Source organism: Haliotis rufescens, unplaced genomic scaffold, assembly GCF_023055435.1.
Source record: "Haliotis rufescens isolate VD_foot unplaced genomic scaffold, xgHalRufe1.0.p SCAF_8, whole genome shotgun sequence".
Classification (NCBI taxonomy): Eukaryota; Metazoa; Mollusca; class Gastropoda; order Lepetellida; family Haliotidae; genus Haliotis; species Haliotis rufescens.
Genome location: NW_025964372.1, coordinates 43,608,290 through 43,623,060, shown reverse-complemented (window position 1 = coordinate 43,623,060; position 14,771 = coordinate 43,608,290). Strand labels below are relative to the sequence as shown.

The following is a 14,771-nucleotide window of genomic DNA, read 5'->3' as shown; positions in this document are numbered from 1 at the left end:
CCATGGAGGCAGTTCAGGAACGACAGAAACCCTGTGCTAAGGTGGAGATAAGAAAGATGGATGATGTCGATGTTACTTCGACATGATGCTGTGGTGAGATTAAATTTACTTTCCTTTTTGTTAGGTTCATCCTTAAATCACTGAAGTAAACTCAAAGTTCTGGGGCCCGTCAATATAACATTGAGATACCATATTCGACGTAAAAAACGCCCCGCTCTAATAAGCGCCCATGGCGATATTTGCTAATATATTGGCTAGTGAACAATCCCAATCAGCACCCCTTCCAATTGATCAATTTACACAAGACTTATATATATTCGCGTATAATACGCACTCGTGTGTTACATGCACCCTTAATTATGGGCAATTAAATTGTGGAAAATATATCTGTCATACATAAACATTTCAGGCTGTCAGCATAAACCACGAAATTTATCTTTCAACTCTGCTTTTTTCACCAAAATAATATTCTAATAAGAGCCCCCTATTTCTAATTTTGAGAGAGCCCGATGTGCTTATTACGTCGAATACGGTATTGTATTTTGAGACAAAGTGGGATCCAACCCATGGTCACAGGTTTCTGGTATGCCTAAGGGAGGCAACTCTGCTCTACAGACTGCGGCCCCTAAGACAACTGTGCCACCCGTGCCCCAGTGCATGCTGTAAACACGGACATAGAAAGTACAGAAACATGATTTTAAGAAACATGATCATATCACCTGAATAGGCTATTCTGTACAAAGATTTAAGTCTTAACATTTACTAAAATTAGATATTTTAAAATTACAAACAACTCTAAAAGATATTACTTATACAGGTTTGTACTGCTAGAAAAATGATGTTATATGTGTGGCTAAGACAGTGGATAGTGTCAGCTGACTGTGATGTAACCATGGTAACATGCTGTCATGAGTGATCTATGGGCGGGCTTTCGGACATGTTGCGTGTACAGATGGGCGGAGATTGTCGTGGTAAATTGATCGGTATTCGGAGTGTGCTCAGTGGGTCCGACACGTAACCTGAAAAGACAGAAAAACAGTTTTCACATGATTATGGACTGTTCCGAGAATTAAACGTAATGGGTCTGACAGGGGGAATACAGACTTTCTGCATAGTGAGTGAGTGAGTGATGCCAAAGTTTATATTGCAAATTCACGTTAAAACAAATTCAAGTGATTCTGTGGCATTTGATTGGCTAAACGGTTCTAGTTTATGTTTCTATAAACCTAAAACACTGGATTGTCTAGTGCAGTGAGTGAGTGAGTGAGTATGGTTTTACGCCGCTTTTAGCAATATTCCAGCAATATCAGGTCGGGGGGACACCAGAAATGGGCTTCACAGTCTAGTGCAGACTCATATGACAGTCACGATGGAGCTTGTATACTGTTGAGTTTGGCTTTAAACAAACAATTAAACAAACAAACGCGATGTTGTGACTTAACTGTGAAACAACAACCAAATAAATCTAATATGAATAATGTAGATTTTTCAATATTATTTTTTAATCCTCTTGAGTGAGTGGGTTTTTTTTGCAGCTTTTAGCAATATTCCAGCAATATCATGGCGGGGGACACCAGAAATGGGCTTCACACATTGTACCCATGTCGGGTATCGAACCCGGGTCTTCGGCATGGCAAGCGAACGCTTTAACCACTGGGCTACCCGACCGCCCCTAATCCTCTTGAAGACGTGCAATTGGTCCTGAGACCTCTGATTCCGCACAAGGAGGACAAGATTCAGCAATAGCAGCTGTACTTATCATAAAGCGTTTGTAGAAAAATCAACCAGTTCTCACCATTTTTGTCAAGTTGTGGGAATGGAAGTCGTCTTCTTTGTTCTTCTCCTGGGGGAACACTGAAACATGGAACACGATTTAAAAAAAAAGTAGGAACCAACCCAGTCTCACACATCCACAACATCAGGAGTGAGTGAGTGAGTGAGTGAGTGAGTGAGTATGGTTTTACGCCGCTTTTAGCAATATTCCAGCAATATCACAGCGGGGGACACCAGAAATGGGCTTCACACATTGTACCCATGTCGGGAATCGAACCCGGGTCTTCGGCGTGACAAGCGAACGCTTTAACCACTAGGCTACCCGACCGCCCCAACAACATCAGGAGGTATGCTGGTCTGGATAAAGAAAACATAACTTTTTCTGACACATTGTTTCTAAAATAGAGATGATACCAATTACTGTATGATTGAACAGAAGGGTGTCAGTATATATTCTGTTGTTCTGGGTACACTTAATTACAACATAACTTCAACCTTACTTTGTATACTCCCAGGGAGCTGAGAACGAAATCTGAGAGCACACTGATCCATTGATAATGCAGGGCCTCTGCATTCAACCAAGTCAGCGAGCCTGACCACTTGATCTATTTGGTCGTCTCTTACGACAAGCATGGGCTTCTGGGGTCCAATTCTAACTGGGGAGCTAGTCTAAACCTATACCCGTGAAGGTCAAGGTTAGAACTGGTCTTCCGCAACCCATCCATGCTTGTTGTAAAAAACAACTATGGTTGTCATAAGAGGCAACTATGCTTGTCGTAGGAGGCGACTAACAGGATCGGGTGGTCAGGTTTGCTGACTTGGTTGATGCATCTAATCATACCCTAATGGCGTAGATCGATGATCATGATGTTAATAACTGGATTGTCTGGTCTAGATTTGATTATTTACCGATGCTGCCAAACAGTTGGAATATTGTTGAGTGCGACGTTTATCAACAAATAAACAACAAACAAACAATCTAACCCGGTCTCACCACAGGATCTTGCACAGATACAGAGACACGTTGTTTTGTTTGTTTGTATGTTGTTTAACGCCACACTGAGCTATATTCCAGCTACATGACAGCGGTCTGTAAATAATCCAGTCTAGACCCGACAATCCAGATTTACATCATGAATATCGATCCACGCAACTGGGATAGGATGACATGCATCAACCAAGTCAGCGAGTCTGACCACTCGATCCCGTCAGTGGCCTCTTACGACAAGCATAGTCACCTATTACGGCAAGCATGGGTTGCTGAAGACCTATTGTACCCCGGATCTTCACGGGTCGAGACACATTGTACCCGGTACTGACCGAACACTGACCTACCCCACATCTAATACAGAAAGACTACTAGGATCATAAAACCTGAACCGAAATATTAAAAATATCAAACAGAAAAACAGAAACTTTCACCACACTAATCCTAGATTATTTTCACAACCAACATATATTAAGTGTGTGATGAATTTTGATACTCTTATTAACGAGTATATGTCATTTTGTACAGATTCAAGGCTTTTCAAGGAATTTTGGTGATATGTTTTAGGCCTCCAATTATAATGTCAACCTTGAAAAGCCTTGATTATTTATGTCAACCTTGAAAAGCCTTGATTATTTATGTCAACCTTGTAAAGACTTGATTATTTATGTCAACCTTGAACAGACTTGATTATTTATGTCAACCTTGAAAAGACTTGATTATTTATGTCAACCTTGAAAAGACTTGATTATTTATGTCAACCTTGAAAAGCCTTGATTATTTATGTCAACCTTGAAAAGACTTGATTATTTATGTCAACCTTGAAAAGCCTTGATTATTTATGTCAACCTTGAAAAGACTTGACTTTTAACATGGACATTGTGATCCGTCTGCGACTACCTGTTGCGTGATGCCTCCTGCTCCCAGTGGCTCCTCATGGCCGACACGTGTCCCGTTAGTGGTGGGGTCGACCGACCTTCCTGGTCCGAGTCCGTGTCCGTTACCATTGGCAACGAAGTGGGAAAGGATAATGTGGCCCCGGAATCTGCATTACTAAGCATGGCAACCGCCTGCGACTGTTTGCACTCCTCCATGACGGGCAGGAATTCACGGAACTCGGGTCTCTCCTGTAACAGAATACATCCTGAATAGACGGTGGCTTACCTGAGTAGACGTTGGCTTACCTGAGTAAACGTTGGGTTCCTGAATAAACATTGGGTTACGTGAGTTCCTGTAACAGAACATACATCCTGATTAGACGTTGGCTTACCTGAGTAGACGTTGGGCTACCTGAGTAAACGTTGGCTTACCTGAGTAGACGTTGGCTTACCTGAGTAAACGTTGGGTTCCTGAATAAACATTGGGTTACGTGAGTAAACGTTGGGCTACCTGAGTAAATGTTGGCTTACCTGAATGAACGTGTGGTTCCTGAATAAACATTGGGTTACCTGAGTAAACCTTGGAGAACCTGAATGAACACTGGATTCCTGAATAAACGTTGGGGAACATGAGTAAACGTTGGGCTACCTGAGTAAACACTGGGGTACCTGAATAAACGTTGGGCTACCTGAGTAAACACTGGGGTACCTGAGTAAACATTGGGCTACCTGAGTAAACACTGGGGTACCTGAGTAAACACTGGGGTACCTGAATAAACGTTGGGCTACCTGAGTAAACACTGGGGTACCTGAGTAAACGTACGGCTACCTGAGTAAACACTGGGGTACCTGAATAAACGTTGGGCTACCTGAGTAAACATTCGGCTACCTGAGTAAACGTTGGGCTACCTGAGTAAACGTTGGGCTACCTGAGTAAACGTTGGGCTACCTGAGTAAACGTTGGTCTACCTGAGTAAATGTTGGGCTACCTGAGTAAACGTTGGCTTACCTGAGTAAATGTTGGGCTACCTGAGTAAACGTTGGGCTACCTGAGTAAATGTTGGGCTACCTGAGTAAACGTTGGGCTACCTGAGTAAACGTTGGGTTAACCAAAATAAATAAGCATTTGCCTATGAGAAGTACTAACCTTGAATAAATGCATAGTCATACATTAGATAGAGTGACTGAGTGAGTAGGGTTAAACGCCACTTTTAACAGTATTCCAGTTATACCACAGCATGTCATCTCAATGTGGGAGGAAAGCCTGAAGTGATGCAGGTCTTATACATTTACCAGTTTGGTGAAGCACATGAGCCAAGTATGGTGCTGACAAACCTAGAAACATAATCAGGGCGAATCAGGATCTGAAACGCTTCTGGCATGCCCAAGGGATGCAACTCTGCAAAGCAAATTGGGGCACCCTATACGACTAGGTCACCTGTGCCCCCCATTAGATGGGAAGCAAATGATAATACTACTGTTGTATGTTGTTTAATGCTGCTGTCAGCAATATTCCAGCTATATGATGGATGCCTGTAAATAATCTGGACCAGACAAACCAGTGATTGATATAAGCAGCCATCCATGCCATCGGGGAATAATGGCAAGCTATCAACCAAGTCACCCAACCACGGTTTGAAATAAAAAAAAATATTGCCAGACTGCCATCAGGACCCACACCCTGACTAAACTCTTCAGGCCCTCATTTAAAACCCACCAACTTTTTGTGATACACATAAATTTACTTCAGGCCATAAGGACCCATACAAATTTGAAACTACGGGCCCAATACAAGATCTCCCTGCCATGGGTCTGTGGGCAGGCGCTTATTGCAAACACTACACCAAACATGACCAACTCATAAAGTCGCCTCTTACGACAAGCATGATTGCTGGACCCATCAGAACCCGGAATCAATGCTTGCTTATTTACAAATCACTCACATACAATCTCATTAAAATCAGATCTTTGTTCTCGCTACCGCTAAACAAAGATCTGAGGACATCCCATTACGGGTCACGTCAGACCGACCTTGCACGAACTTTGACCGACCAGAAGGCAGAAGGCAGCTTTCTCGTGCTTTACGGCACAAATTTCAAATTGGCGACTACGCGTCGAAACATATTTTGACAAATTCTCGATTACAAATTTGAAACCTGAACAAAAAAACATTCTGGAATGGCTAATAGATGGTCTAGATTGTATGGATTCAGTCGTTAAACCCATAACTATTGTTCGGAATACCCCGTGTTAAGGTTTTCGAGATTGCATGATTAGAAATCACATTCCGACTGTCACTCTCATAATCTGGTAAGCGACGCACTGATTGGTCGGATGAAAGGTCGTTCTGACATGACCCCGAATGGGATGTCTTCAGATCTTTGTTTAGCGGTACTGAGAACTAAGGTCTGATTTTAATGAGATTGGCTCACATATTGCTGCAATTTTGCTGAGTCCTGTGTTAAACAAGAACAAACAAAGAATAAAAACAAGTGAACTGTCTCCCACCAATACCTACATCAGCATTAGCATGCCAGCCCCGCTGCAGGATGGCCACGATGGGCTTGGGGAAGGTGATGGCGATTGGAGGACGGGTGTTGTGGTACGCCATCTCTGCCGCTGCAGCCGCTGGAACAAGTGGACGTGACAGACGCAATGACAATCAGGAAACAAACGATTGAACATGTCCAGGGGTTCGTTCCACCATGCAATCGTAGCTAAGTCAACATAGACATACGACTATTGTAGCGTTAAAATCACTGTCTGGAACGGGTCCCAGGACCCCATATTGAGATGTAGTGATGGCTGTGGGAGCTAACAGATATATCACCTCTTCTACCTAATGTGTACCAAATATCGTAACATTGTTGCACAAACTGTCAAAACATCAAGCCTTTGTACAAGCACATTAAAAAGTGACAGTGAATCTCAGTTCTCAGACTGATTCTTACTAACTTCTTGTCACTCCTTAACCTCTGCCATGACATATCCTTGAGGACTGTGTTTCGGGCTGCTGAGAAGTTTTCTCCTGATTACGTGTCTAATAACAATGCCAATACACTAAAATTAAGTCTCATCTTTGAGATCATTTATTTCTGTTTACACTTGGATGGTCAATTGACCATATCTTAACTCAATAATGATAATGTCTCACTTAGCGAGACGAGTTGATCAGACGCCATCTTGTTACTGTCACATTATTTTGAGCCCCTCTATCACAGTCAAGTTATAAATAAATGCACAACATGATCAGTCACATGACATAACAGACAGGAAGTTTAAAAACACCAGCTGAAACATCATCGGTGCATACGATTGTTTTGATGCTAAAATTATCATCAGATCAAGTTTGATGAAAATGTACATGAGTGAAAAAGTAAGTTTTAAAGTATGTTTTCATTACGTGTTGAAAATCATACCCGAAGTAACTTTATTCGTAACATAACTTCTGCGGCAAGTGGCGAACACTTTGATGTCTTCAATGGACTTTGAAGCGTCAATCTTGAATACATCATGAAGTGCATGGTCACATCTTCATAAGGGGTTGAAAAGAGGTAAGGCTCGAAAGCATGTGGCGTCAGGATACATGAACTTTTATTATGACACACATGGACTTCTTGACACCTCGTGTATAAAAGAGTCACCGATTATAACTTCAGCTGAAGTACTTTAACTCAATTAATTAACCTGACTGTGCTCCGGTTTACCTTAACGAGAAGACAAGTAGTATGTGGACAAAGGGCAGGGGTAGAGCGTACCTGGCTTCAGGTGGGCAGGGGTAGAGTGTACCTGGCTTGAGGTGGGCAGGGGTAGAGTGTACCTGGCTTGAGGTGGGCAAGGGTAGAGTGTACCTGGCTTGAGGTGGGCAGGGGTAGAGTGTACCTGGCTTCAGGTGGGCAGGGGAAGAGCGTACCTGGCTTCAGGTGGGCAGGGGTAGAATCTACCTGGCTTCAGGTGGGCAGGAGTAGAATGTACCTGGCTTGAGGGAGACAGGAGTAGAGTGTACCTGGCTTGGGGTGGGCAGGGGTAAAGTGTACCTGGCTTGAGGTGGGCAGGGGTAGAGTGTACCTGGCTTCAGGTGGGCAGGGGAAGAGCGTACCTGGCTTCAGGTGGGCAGGGGTAGAATCTACCTGGCTTCAGGTGGGCAGGGGTAGAGTGTACCTGGCTTTAGGTAGGCAGGGGTAGAGTGTACCTTGCTTCAGGTGGGCAGGAGTAGAGAGTACCTGGCTTCAGGTGGGCAGGGGTAGAGTGTAACTGGCTTCAGGTGGGCAGGAGTAGAATGTACCTGGCTTGAGGGAGACAGGAGTAGAGTGTACCTGGCTTGGGGTGGGCAGGAGTAGAGCGTACCTGGCTTGAGGTGGGCAGGGGTAAAGTGTACCTGGCTTGAGGTGGGCAGGGGTAGAGTGTATCTGACGTCAGGTGGCCAGGGGTAGAGTGTACCTGGCTTCAGGTGGGCTAAGGGCAGGGGTAGAGTGTACCTGTCTTGAGGGGGACAGGAGTAGAGTATACCTGGTTTGAGGTGTGCTAAGGGCAGGGGTAGAGTGTACCTGGCTTCAGGTGGGCGAAGGGCAGTTCCCCGGCCAGCAGCTCCCAGAGACACAGGGAGAAACTGAAGACATCTGCCTTGATGCTGTACTTGGTGCACTGAGTGAAGATCTCCGGCGCCATCCAACGCAGATTCTGACATGAAGTAATTTAGTATCAATTGTGTTTCGAGTACTGAGTAATCTTGTACCTTTACCTGAGTAACTAGTAAGGTTGGTAGGATTAACTTTTTAATATTTTCTAAAAATCAGTTTGGGATTGGCTTCGTTGTATCATAATAGAAATATATAAAACTTTTAACGATTTGATGGAAACATTCACACACTCACAAAGAGTGTGTGAATGTTTATTTCATACTATCAAAACCTTTAGTAATGTCTTCTGTTCTTCATTCAAAGTGTTCACAAGTTCAAAGTTGGTCAGACAACCCCTTTACTTTATTTCTTTTCCTTTTAATTTCACCTGATTCACAACTTTCTGAATTATATATTTATTTTGACTTCTGGCCCAACAGGAGTAAAACAAATAATCTGTAAACCAAACGATTAAAACCCCAAGGCTTGAACAAGGCTCCCTGAGTACAGGTGTATGACGACTGTTCCTACCCCTGGCTGTTTCGTCATGTTGTCCTCTTCTGTCGATCTCAGGAACCTGGACTCTGGAAACAAAGATAGCACACCTTATGTCCAGTCAAACAGGGCGGTCGGGTAGCCTAGTGGTTAAAGCGTTTGCTCGTCACGCCGAAGACCCGGGTTCGATTCCCGACATGGGTACAATGTGTGAAGCCCATTTCTGGTGTCCCCGCCGTGATATTGCTGGAATATTACTAAAAGCGGCGTAAAACCATACTCACTCACTCCAGTAAAACAAAAGTTAATTTGGTTGCCAATTCATACAATAGTTTTATTTTGTTAGGAAAATCCTTCAAATTTAACAGCAATGGTTGCGATCTCAATTTGCAATACTTTACTAATTTTGATAACACTGCAGTTAGATATTGCCCAGGTAAAGAGAAATCCAGTTTGGTAGTTTAACACAAAGTAAATATTCAGGCCTGGTACTACTTTTTATCAACCCAGCTATCTTATTGTCTATTTGCCTTCCTGTAAAAACGGGGGCGGTCGGGTAGCCTAGTGGTTAAAGAGTTCGCTCATCACGCCGAAGACCCGGGTTCGATTCCCGACATGGGTACAATGTGTGAAGCCCATTTCTGGTGTCCCCCGCTGTGATATTGCTGGAATATTGCTAAAAGCGGCGTAAAACCATACTCACTCACTCACTCCTGTAAAAACCCATACAAGCTAGACAGCATAGTGTTTGTAATGATGTCATTGCCTGACCCTGGTCACAATGTGGGATTTTGAGTTACTCAACTGAACCAACTGGCGGTCATATGGCAGATCTGATATTATCACACAAACATATTTAACTGAAGATAAGTCTGTACTTGTGAACATGCAAGGACAAATTTATGACATGTGTCACAAGTAGGGTGTATAAGATTTTATGAACTGAACATTCACTCAGATGTGGTGTACTGGCCCATTCTGCTAGAAAATCCCATATCCCCCGCTAGTGTAAACACGATAAAATCGTTGTCTGCCATTTTCTGACACCTACCTCCGAAGTCGGCGACCAAGGCATGTCCGTTCTCGTCCAACAGGATGTTGTGGCTGTTGAGGTCCCGATGGATGATTGGCTGAGGGAGATTGTGGAGGTACTCCATGCCTTTCGCTACGTCGATAACTATCGTCAGTTTGGACTGGATGTCTATCAACCTGAAATTAAACCTCCTCCAATTATTGTTTGTTTGTTTGTTTGTTTGTTAGCCAATGATTTGTTTGAAAGGCATTACTTAGAAGTTGACGAATGACAAAGTAGAGACAATTTAAGGATAATAACTTCTTTATTTACTGTAAAGGCGACGTTTCGGTATAGATCCTTATACCCTTGATTCAGCCTTGCTTGACACTGGAAAAAGGATCTATGCTGAAACATCGCCTTTACAGTAAATAAAGAAGTTGTTATCCATAAATTGTGTCTTCTTTGCTGTTTATTATTGTACGCAGCAATATTCAAACAATATGAAGGCATCCTTGACCAGACAAACCAATGACATGAATTACCTGGTCCACGGTTCATATACGAAATTAGAGCCACTATATCTGAGGCACTTTTTGAGGTCTCTTCAAGGCAATGATTACATTTTCAAACTAATAGTAAGACCCATGTGTGCTTTCAACTGGTTTCTGAGGACATCTTACATTATATTATCATTGTCAGAATGGGTCTATTTGTACATCCAAATTCACACTACCGTATTTGACTAAATAAGCGCCCAGGGCGATCTCAAAATTACAAATAGGGGGCTCTTATTAGAATATTATTTTGGTGGAAAAAAACAGAATTGAAAGATAAATTTCGTGGTTTATGCTGACAGCCTGAAATGTTTATATACGACAGATATATTTTTCGAGAATTTAATTGCCACAATTAAGGGTGCATATGACACACGAGTGAGTATTATACACGAATCAATAAGTCTTGTGTACATTGATCAATCGGAAGGGGTGCTAATTGGGATTGTTCACTGGCCAATATATTAGCAAATATCGCCATGGGCGCTTATTAGAGCTGGGCGCTTATTACGTCGAATACGGTCCATCAATCCACACACCAGTGTCTCAGTAATTCCATGAATCAAGTTATGGACTAAGCTGTTGTCACATGATGTCATCAACATGAATGCCTACTGTGCACACTGACAAGATGAAAGTTCAGATAATTCATGCGTAAGTTTGTGTTTTGTACGGGACTCACCTCTTCTGTTCATGGAGCAGGCTAAAGAGGGAGCCACCAGACACGTACTGAGTCACGATGGCAAATTGCTGGAAATCAAACATATAAAATATGAATCAAGACCAATTTAACTTCTAGAACATAGGGTATATGTACTACATATTTTCTTAACCACTGCGCTAACTTGGATAAGTTTAATAAGAAAAGTCAAAGCAAAGAAAAAAATATTTCAAATTTTTTTTTGTTCATGGAGGTAAAAACATAAAACGTGTGTAAATGTGCATTGAAGAGTTAACTCGTGAAGATCCGGTGTAGAATAGGTCTTGAGCAACACATGCTTGCCGTAACAGGCGACTATGCTTGTTGTAAGAAGCGACTAACGGGATCGAGTGGTCAGACTCGCTGACCTGGTTGATGCATCGTATCCAAATCGTGTGGATCAAAGCTCATGATATCAATCACTGGATTGTCTGGTCCAGACTGCTTTTTACATCAATTACTTCATAAATGCAAAAACATATTGAAGTAAATTCTCATAAATTAAATATATTCCCAAACTGATTATGTTGCTTTGTCAGCCAATCAAATGCCACAGAATCACTTGCAATTTATTTATTCTATTTAATCACATCCCCACCAATGAACATATTCTAAAGGAAAATAATTTTTTTCAACAGCCTATAAATTTTCTTATCAATTCAAATTAAATTGTAAGACAAACACAAAATTTGGAATGGCCAGACATAAAAATATATTCTATCCCCAATAGAAAACAATGACACTTTCAGAAATAACAGAATGTGTTACTGAGATCATTCTGATTGGATTTTTTTAAAACCTCCCTTCCTTTGTGTGAACAATAAATATTTTTAACTACAGAAGAGAAAGAGCGAGTGTCATACTATTTCCTTGAAGACAAGTGACAGACCTGGGGATTCATAACATATCAGACACCTAAAAGACACTATGGTATCAATGTCACTGAATCTACTTACACTAGGGTCATCCAAACAAGCTCCGACGAAGTTGATGACATAAGAGCTCTTCAACTTGGCCAAGATGGCAACCTCCCGACAAAACATGTCCACGTCGGACTTGGCACCGAAGGAATTCGCCCTGTATCTGGAACCAAAGACCAACATGAGCGACAGAAGGATATATGCCGTCCACTGTCTCATACAGGGATACCTTTCACTTATAAACCTCTGATGCGTTTGTGTAACCCAGTGAGGGTTTTTTTAAATGGTTGAATTCCCAGTTTAAATGTAATCCCTTGCAGTTTGGTTTATTATGATTGTAAAACCTCACATGAGAGCTCACAATGATTGATTGTAAACCCTCCTATAAGGGTAAAATCATTGTGAACACTCCTATGAGGAGCTACTAACACTTTTATAACAAATGTTATATTTGGGATAACACTTTCTTTGTAAAGTACAGATTGTCGGACTTTCATTTTTGTGGAGCCTCGGTGGCTGAGTGGGTTAGATCGCTGTCTTTGTGAGCTGGTCATTAGGTCTGGAAGTATGGGTTCAAATCCCAGATGGGACTCAACTTAAAAATGTACGAAAATCTGTACTTTACAAAGAAAGTGTTATCCCAAATATAACATTTGTTACATTTGACCACTTTCTAAATGGCATTGTGTGTTCAACACTTTTATACTTAAAATATTGTAACTGGTGTTTCAAACGTCCAATGTTCTAAAATCGAAGACAAGAAATGAAAGTTTTCATTTTGGATGACAGGAATCGAACCTGGGACCTCACATATCGTGTTTACTTTTGTAACCCACTGTCTTCGCACTGAGCCACCAGGGCAGGTGATGAAAAGTTGTTCAATTTTACATGTCAGGAATCCAGTTGGTCCATGCTGCACATGGTTTTTCTCTCGCATGCTTGGATCAAATTACTTTTATAACGCGACACACACTACTGTTTCACATAAAGTACCTCAATGTTTTCTTATTATCTGAGTCACTTTATAAGTTGGACAAACCACTTTTCCCAGTGATTACTTGGGACTGTAAACCCTGACAGGGAAGAACATACTGAGTTGGTTGGTTGTTTAACGCCGCACTCAGCAATATTCCAGATATATGACGTCGGTCTGTAAATAATCGAGTCTGGACCAGACAATCCAGTGATTGATATCATGAGCATCGATCAACGCAATTGGGATCGATGCCATGCATCAACCAAGTCAGCGAGCCTGACCACCTGATCCTGTTAGTCGCCTTTTACGACAAGCATGGTTTCCTAACATACTGAGAGGGCTGTAAGTTTCTCCTTTACTAAAATGTCAGGGACCTTCATTAAATTGAGGTCATATAATATGTATTAACAATTAATTGATCATATTTCAGTAATGCTTAAAAAATTCTTAAAAAGGTCAAAGCTACTAAATGTGTCTTTCCCCATCTGAACAACCTTGACCTTCTTCCTGACACTGTCAAGGTCACTTGCAGTGCATGCTACCTTCACTAGACATTAGTATCAGTACAGGTATCACTGTGAGGAGCCATCAAGGGGAACTAACAATCTCATAATGGTGACTGGAACAAGCATGATTTCTAAATTGAATTCCAATGGATATGATCACAGTTATTTAACAAGTGAAAATATGTGCAATATACTGTATGCTTGAGTCCGGATTGACGAAGTAAGTCAAAGGTTGGCCAGGAATTTTCAATTTATTTGTAAACACAGTAAACCTACGTCTTCAATTATCAGTAGAGTTATTTTAGTCATTTGTACAAGTGCTTATTATAGTGAGTGAGTATGGTTTTATGCTGCTTGTAGCAATATTCCAGCAATATCACGGCAGTGGACACCAGAAATGGACTTCACACATTGTACCCATGTGGGAATCACACCCGGGTCTTCAGTGTGATGAGCGAACGCTTTAACCAGTAGGCTACCCCACCTCCCCTGCTAATTATAACATCAAAGGTGCAAGTATTTGGAAATTTAGATTAACATGCAAGTCTGTGATAAAGGCAAACCAAATCAGACAAACGAAAATGGCAGTCAGTAATTTATACAGTTAGTGTGTTCAGCACGAAGAATAAAAATTCCACATGAAATCTTCCATTTATAAATTTTTTATCATTTCCTCTTGAACAAATTGGGGTTAGCATTGACTGTACCTTTTAATGGCTACTGTCTTTCCCTTGCACTTTCCCTTGTAGACCTTCCCGAAGGAGCCGCTGCCGATGGTTTCCTGGAACTCGATGTCTGTGATCTGCAGATGGAAGCGGGAGGGAAGGGTGGCTCGCAGCTGCAGCACATCGATCTTCTCTGTCACACACAGCAGGGGAAACAGTCAGTAGGAGGGACATTCAGCCTTGAGCACTTCTTACTTACATGGGGCGGTTTACCCTACTCACTCACTCACTCTTACTTACCTCCCCTTTCTATGATGATAAAGGCACTGAACACATTCACCTCCCAAAGCTTTCCTTGCAGCCCGATTCAAATAGCAGTGCAATGAATAAATGTCCAATGAAATGTCACAGCACTATGAGTAGCCATCCAATGAAATGTCACAGCACTATGAGTAGCCATCCAATCAAATGTCACAGCACTATGAGTAGCCATACAATCAAATGTCACAGCACTATGAGTAGCCATCAAATCAAATGTCACATGTCATTGTATGGCTACTCATAATGTTGTGTCATTTGATTGGATAGCTACTCATAGTGCTGTGACATTTCATTGTATGGCTACTTATAATGTTTTGTTATTTGATTGTATGGCTACTCAAAGTGCTGTGACATTCGATTG

The 14,771-nt window shown here is 41.8% G+C and overlaps 1 protein-coding gene across 1 annotated transcript in view; it reads right to left on the bottom strand.

The window, feature by feature from the left end:
* Positions 1–420: 420 nt before the first annotated feature.
* Positions 421–14,771, bottom strand: part of LOC124151947 (serine/threonine-protein kinase TNNI3K-like) — a 29,504-nt gene continuing 15,153 nt past the window's right edge. The window contains exons 14-23 of the mRNA XM_046524652.2: positions 14,132–14,282; positions 11,979–12,105; positions 11,005–11,072; positions 9,805–9,962; positions 8,790–8,842; positions 8,187–8,319; positions 6,158–6,267; positions 3,662–3,888; positions 1,796–1,854; positions 421–1,019 (exon numbers count right to left, since the gene is read on the bottom strand). Of these exons, the coding sequence (XP_046380608.1) occupies positions 907–1,019; positions 1,796–1,854; positions 3,662–3,888; positions 6,158–6,267; positions 8,187–8,319; positions 8,790–8,842; positions 9,805–9,962; positions 11,005–11,072; positions 11,979–12,105; positions 14,132–14,282 (1,199 nt within the window). The 3' untranslated portion in view covers positions 421–906. The remainder of the gene's footprint in view (positions 1,020–1,795; positions 1,855–3,661; positions 3,889–6,157; positions 6,268–8,186; positions 8,320–8,789; positions 8,843–9,804; positions 9,963–11,004; positions 11,073–11,978; positions 12,106–14,131; positions 14,283–14,771) is intronic.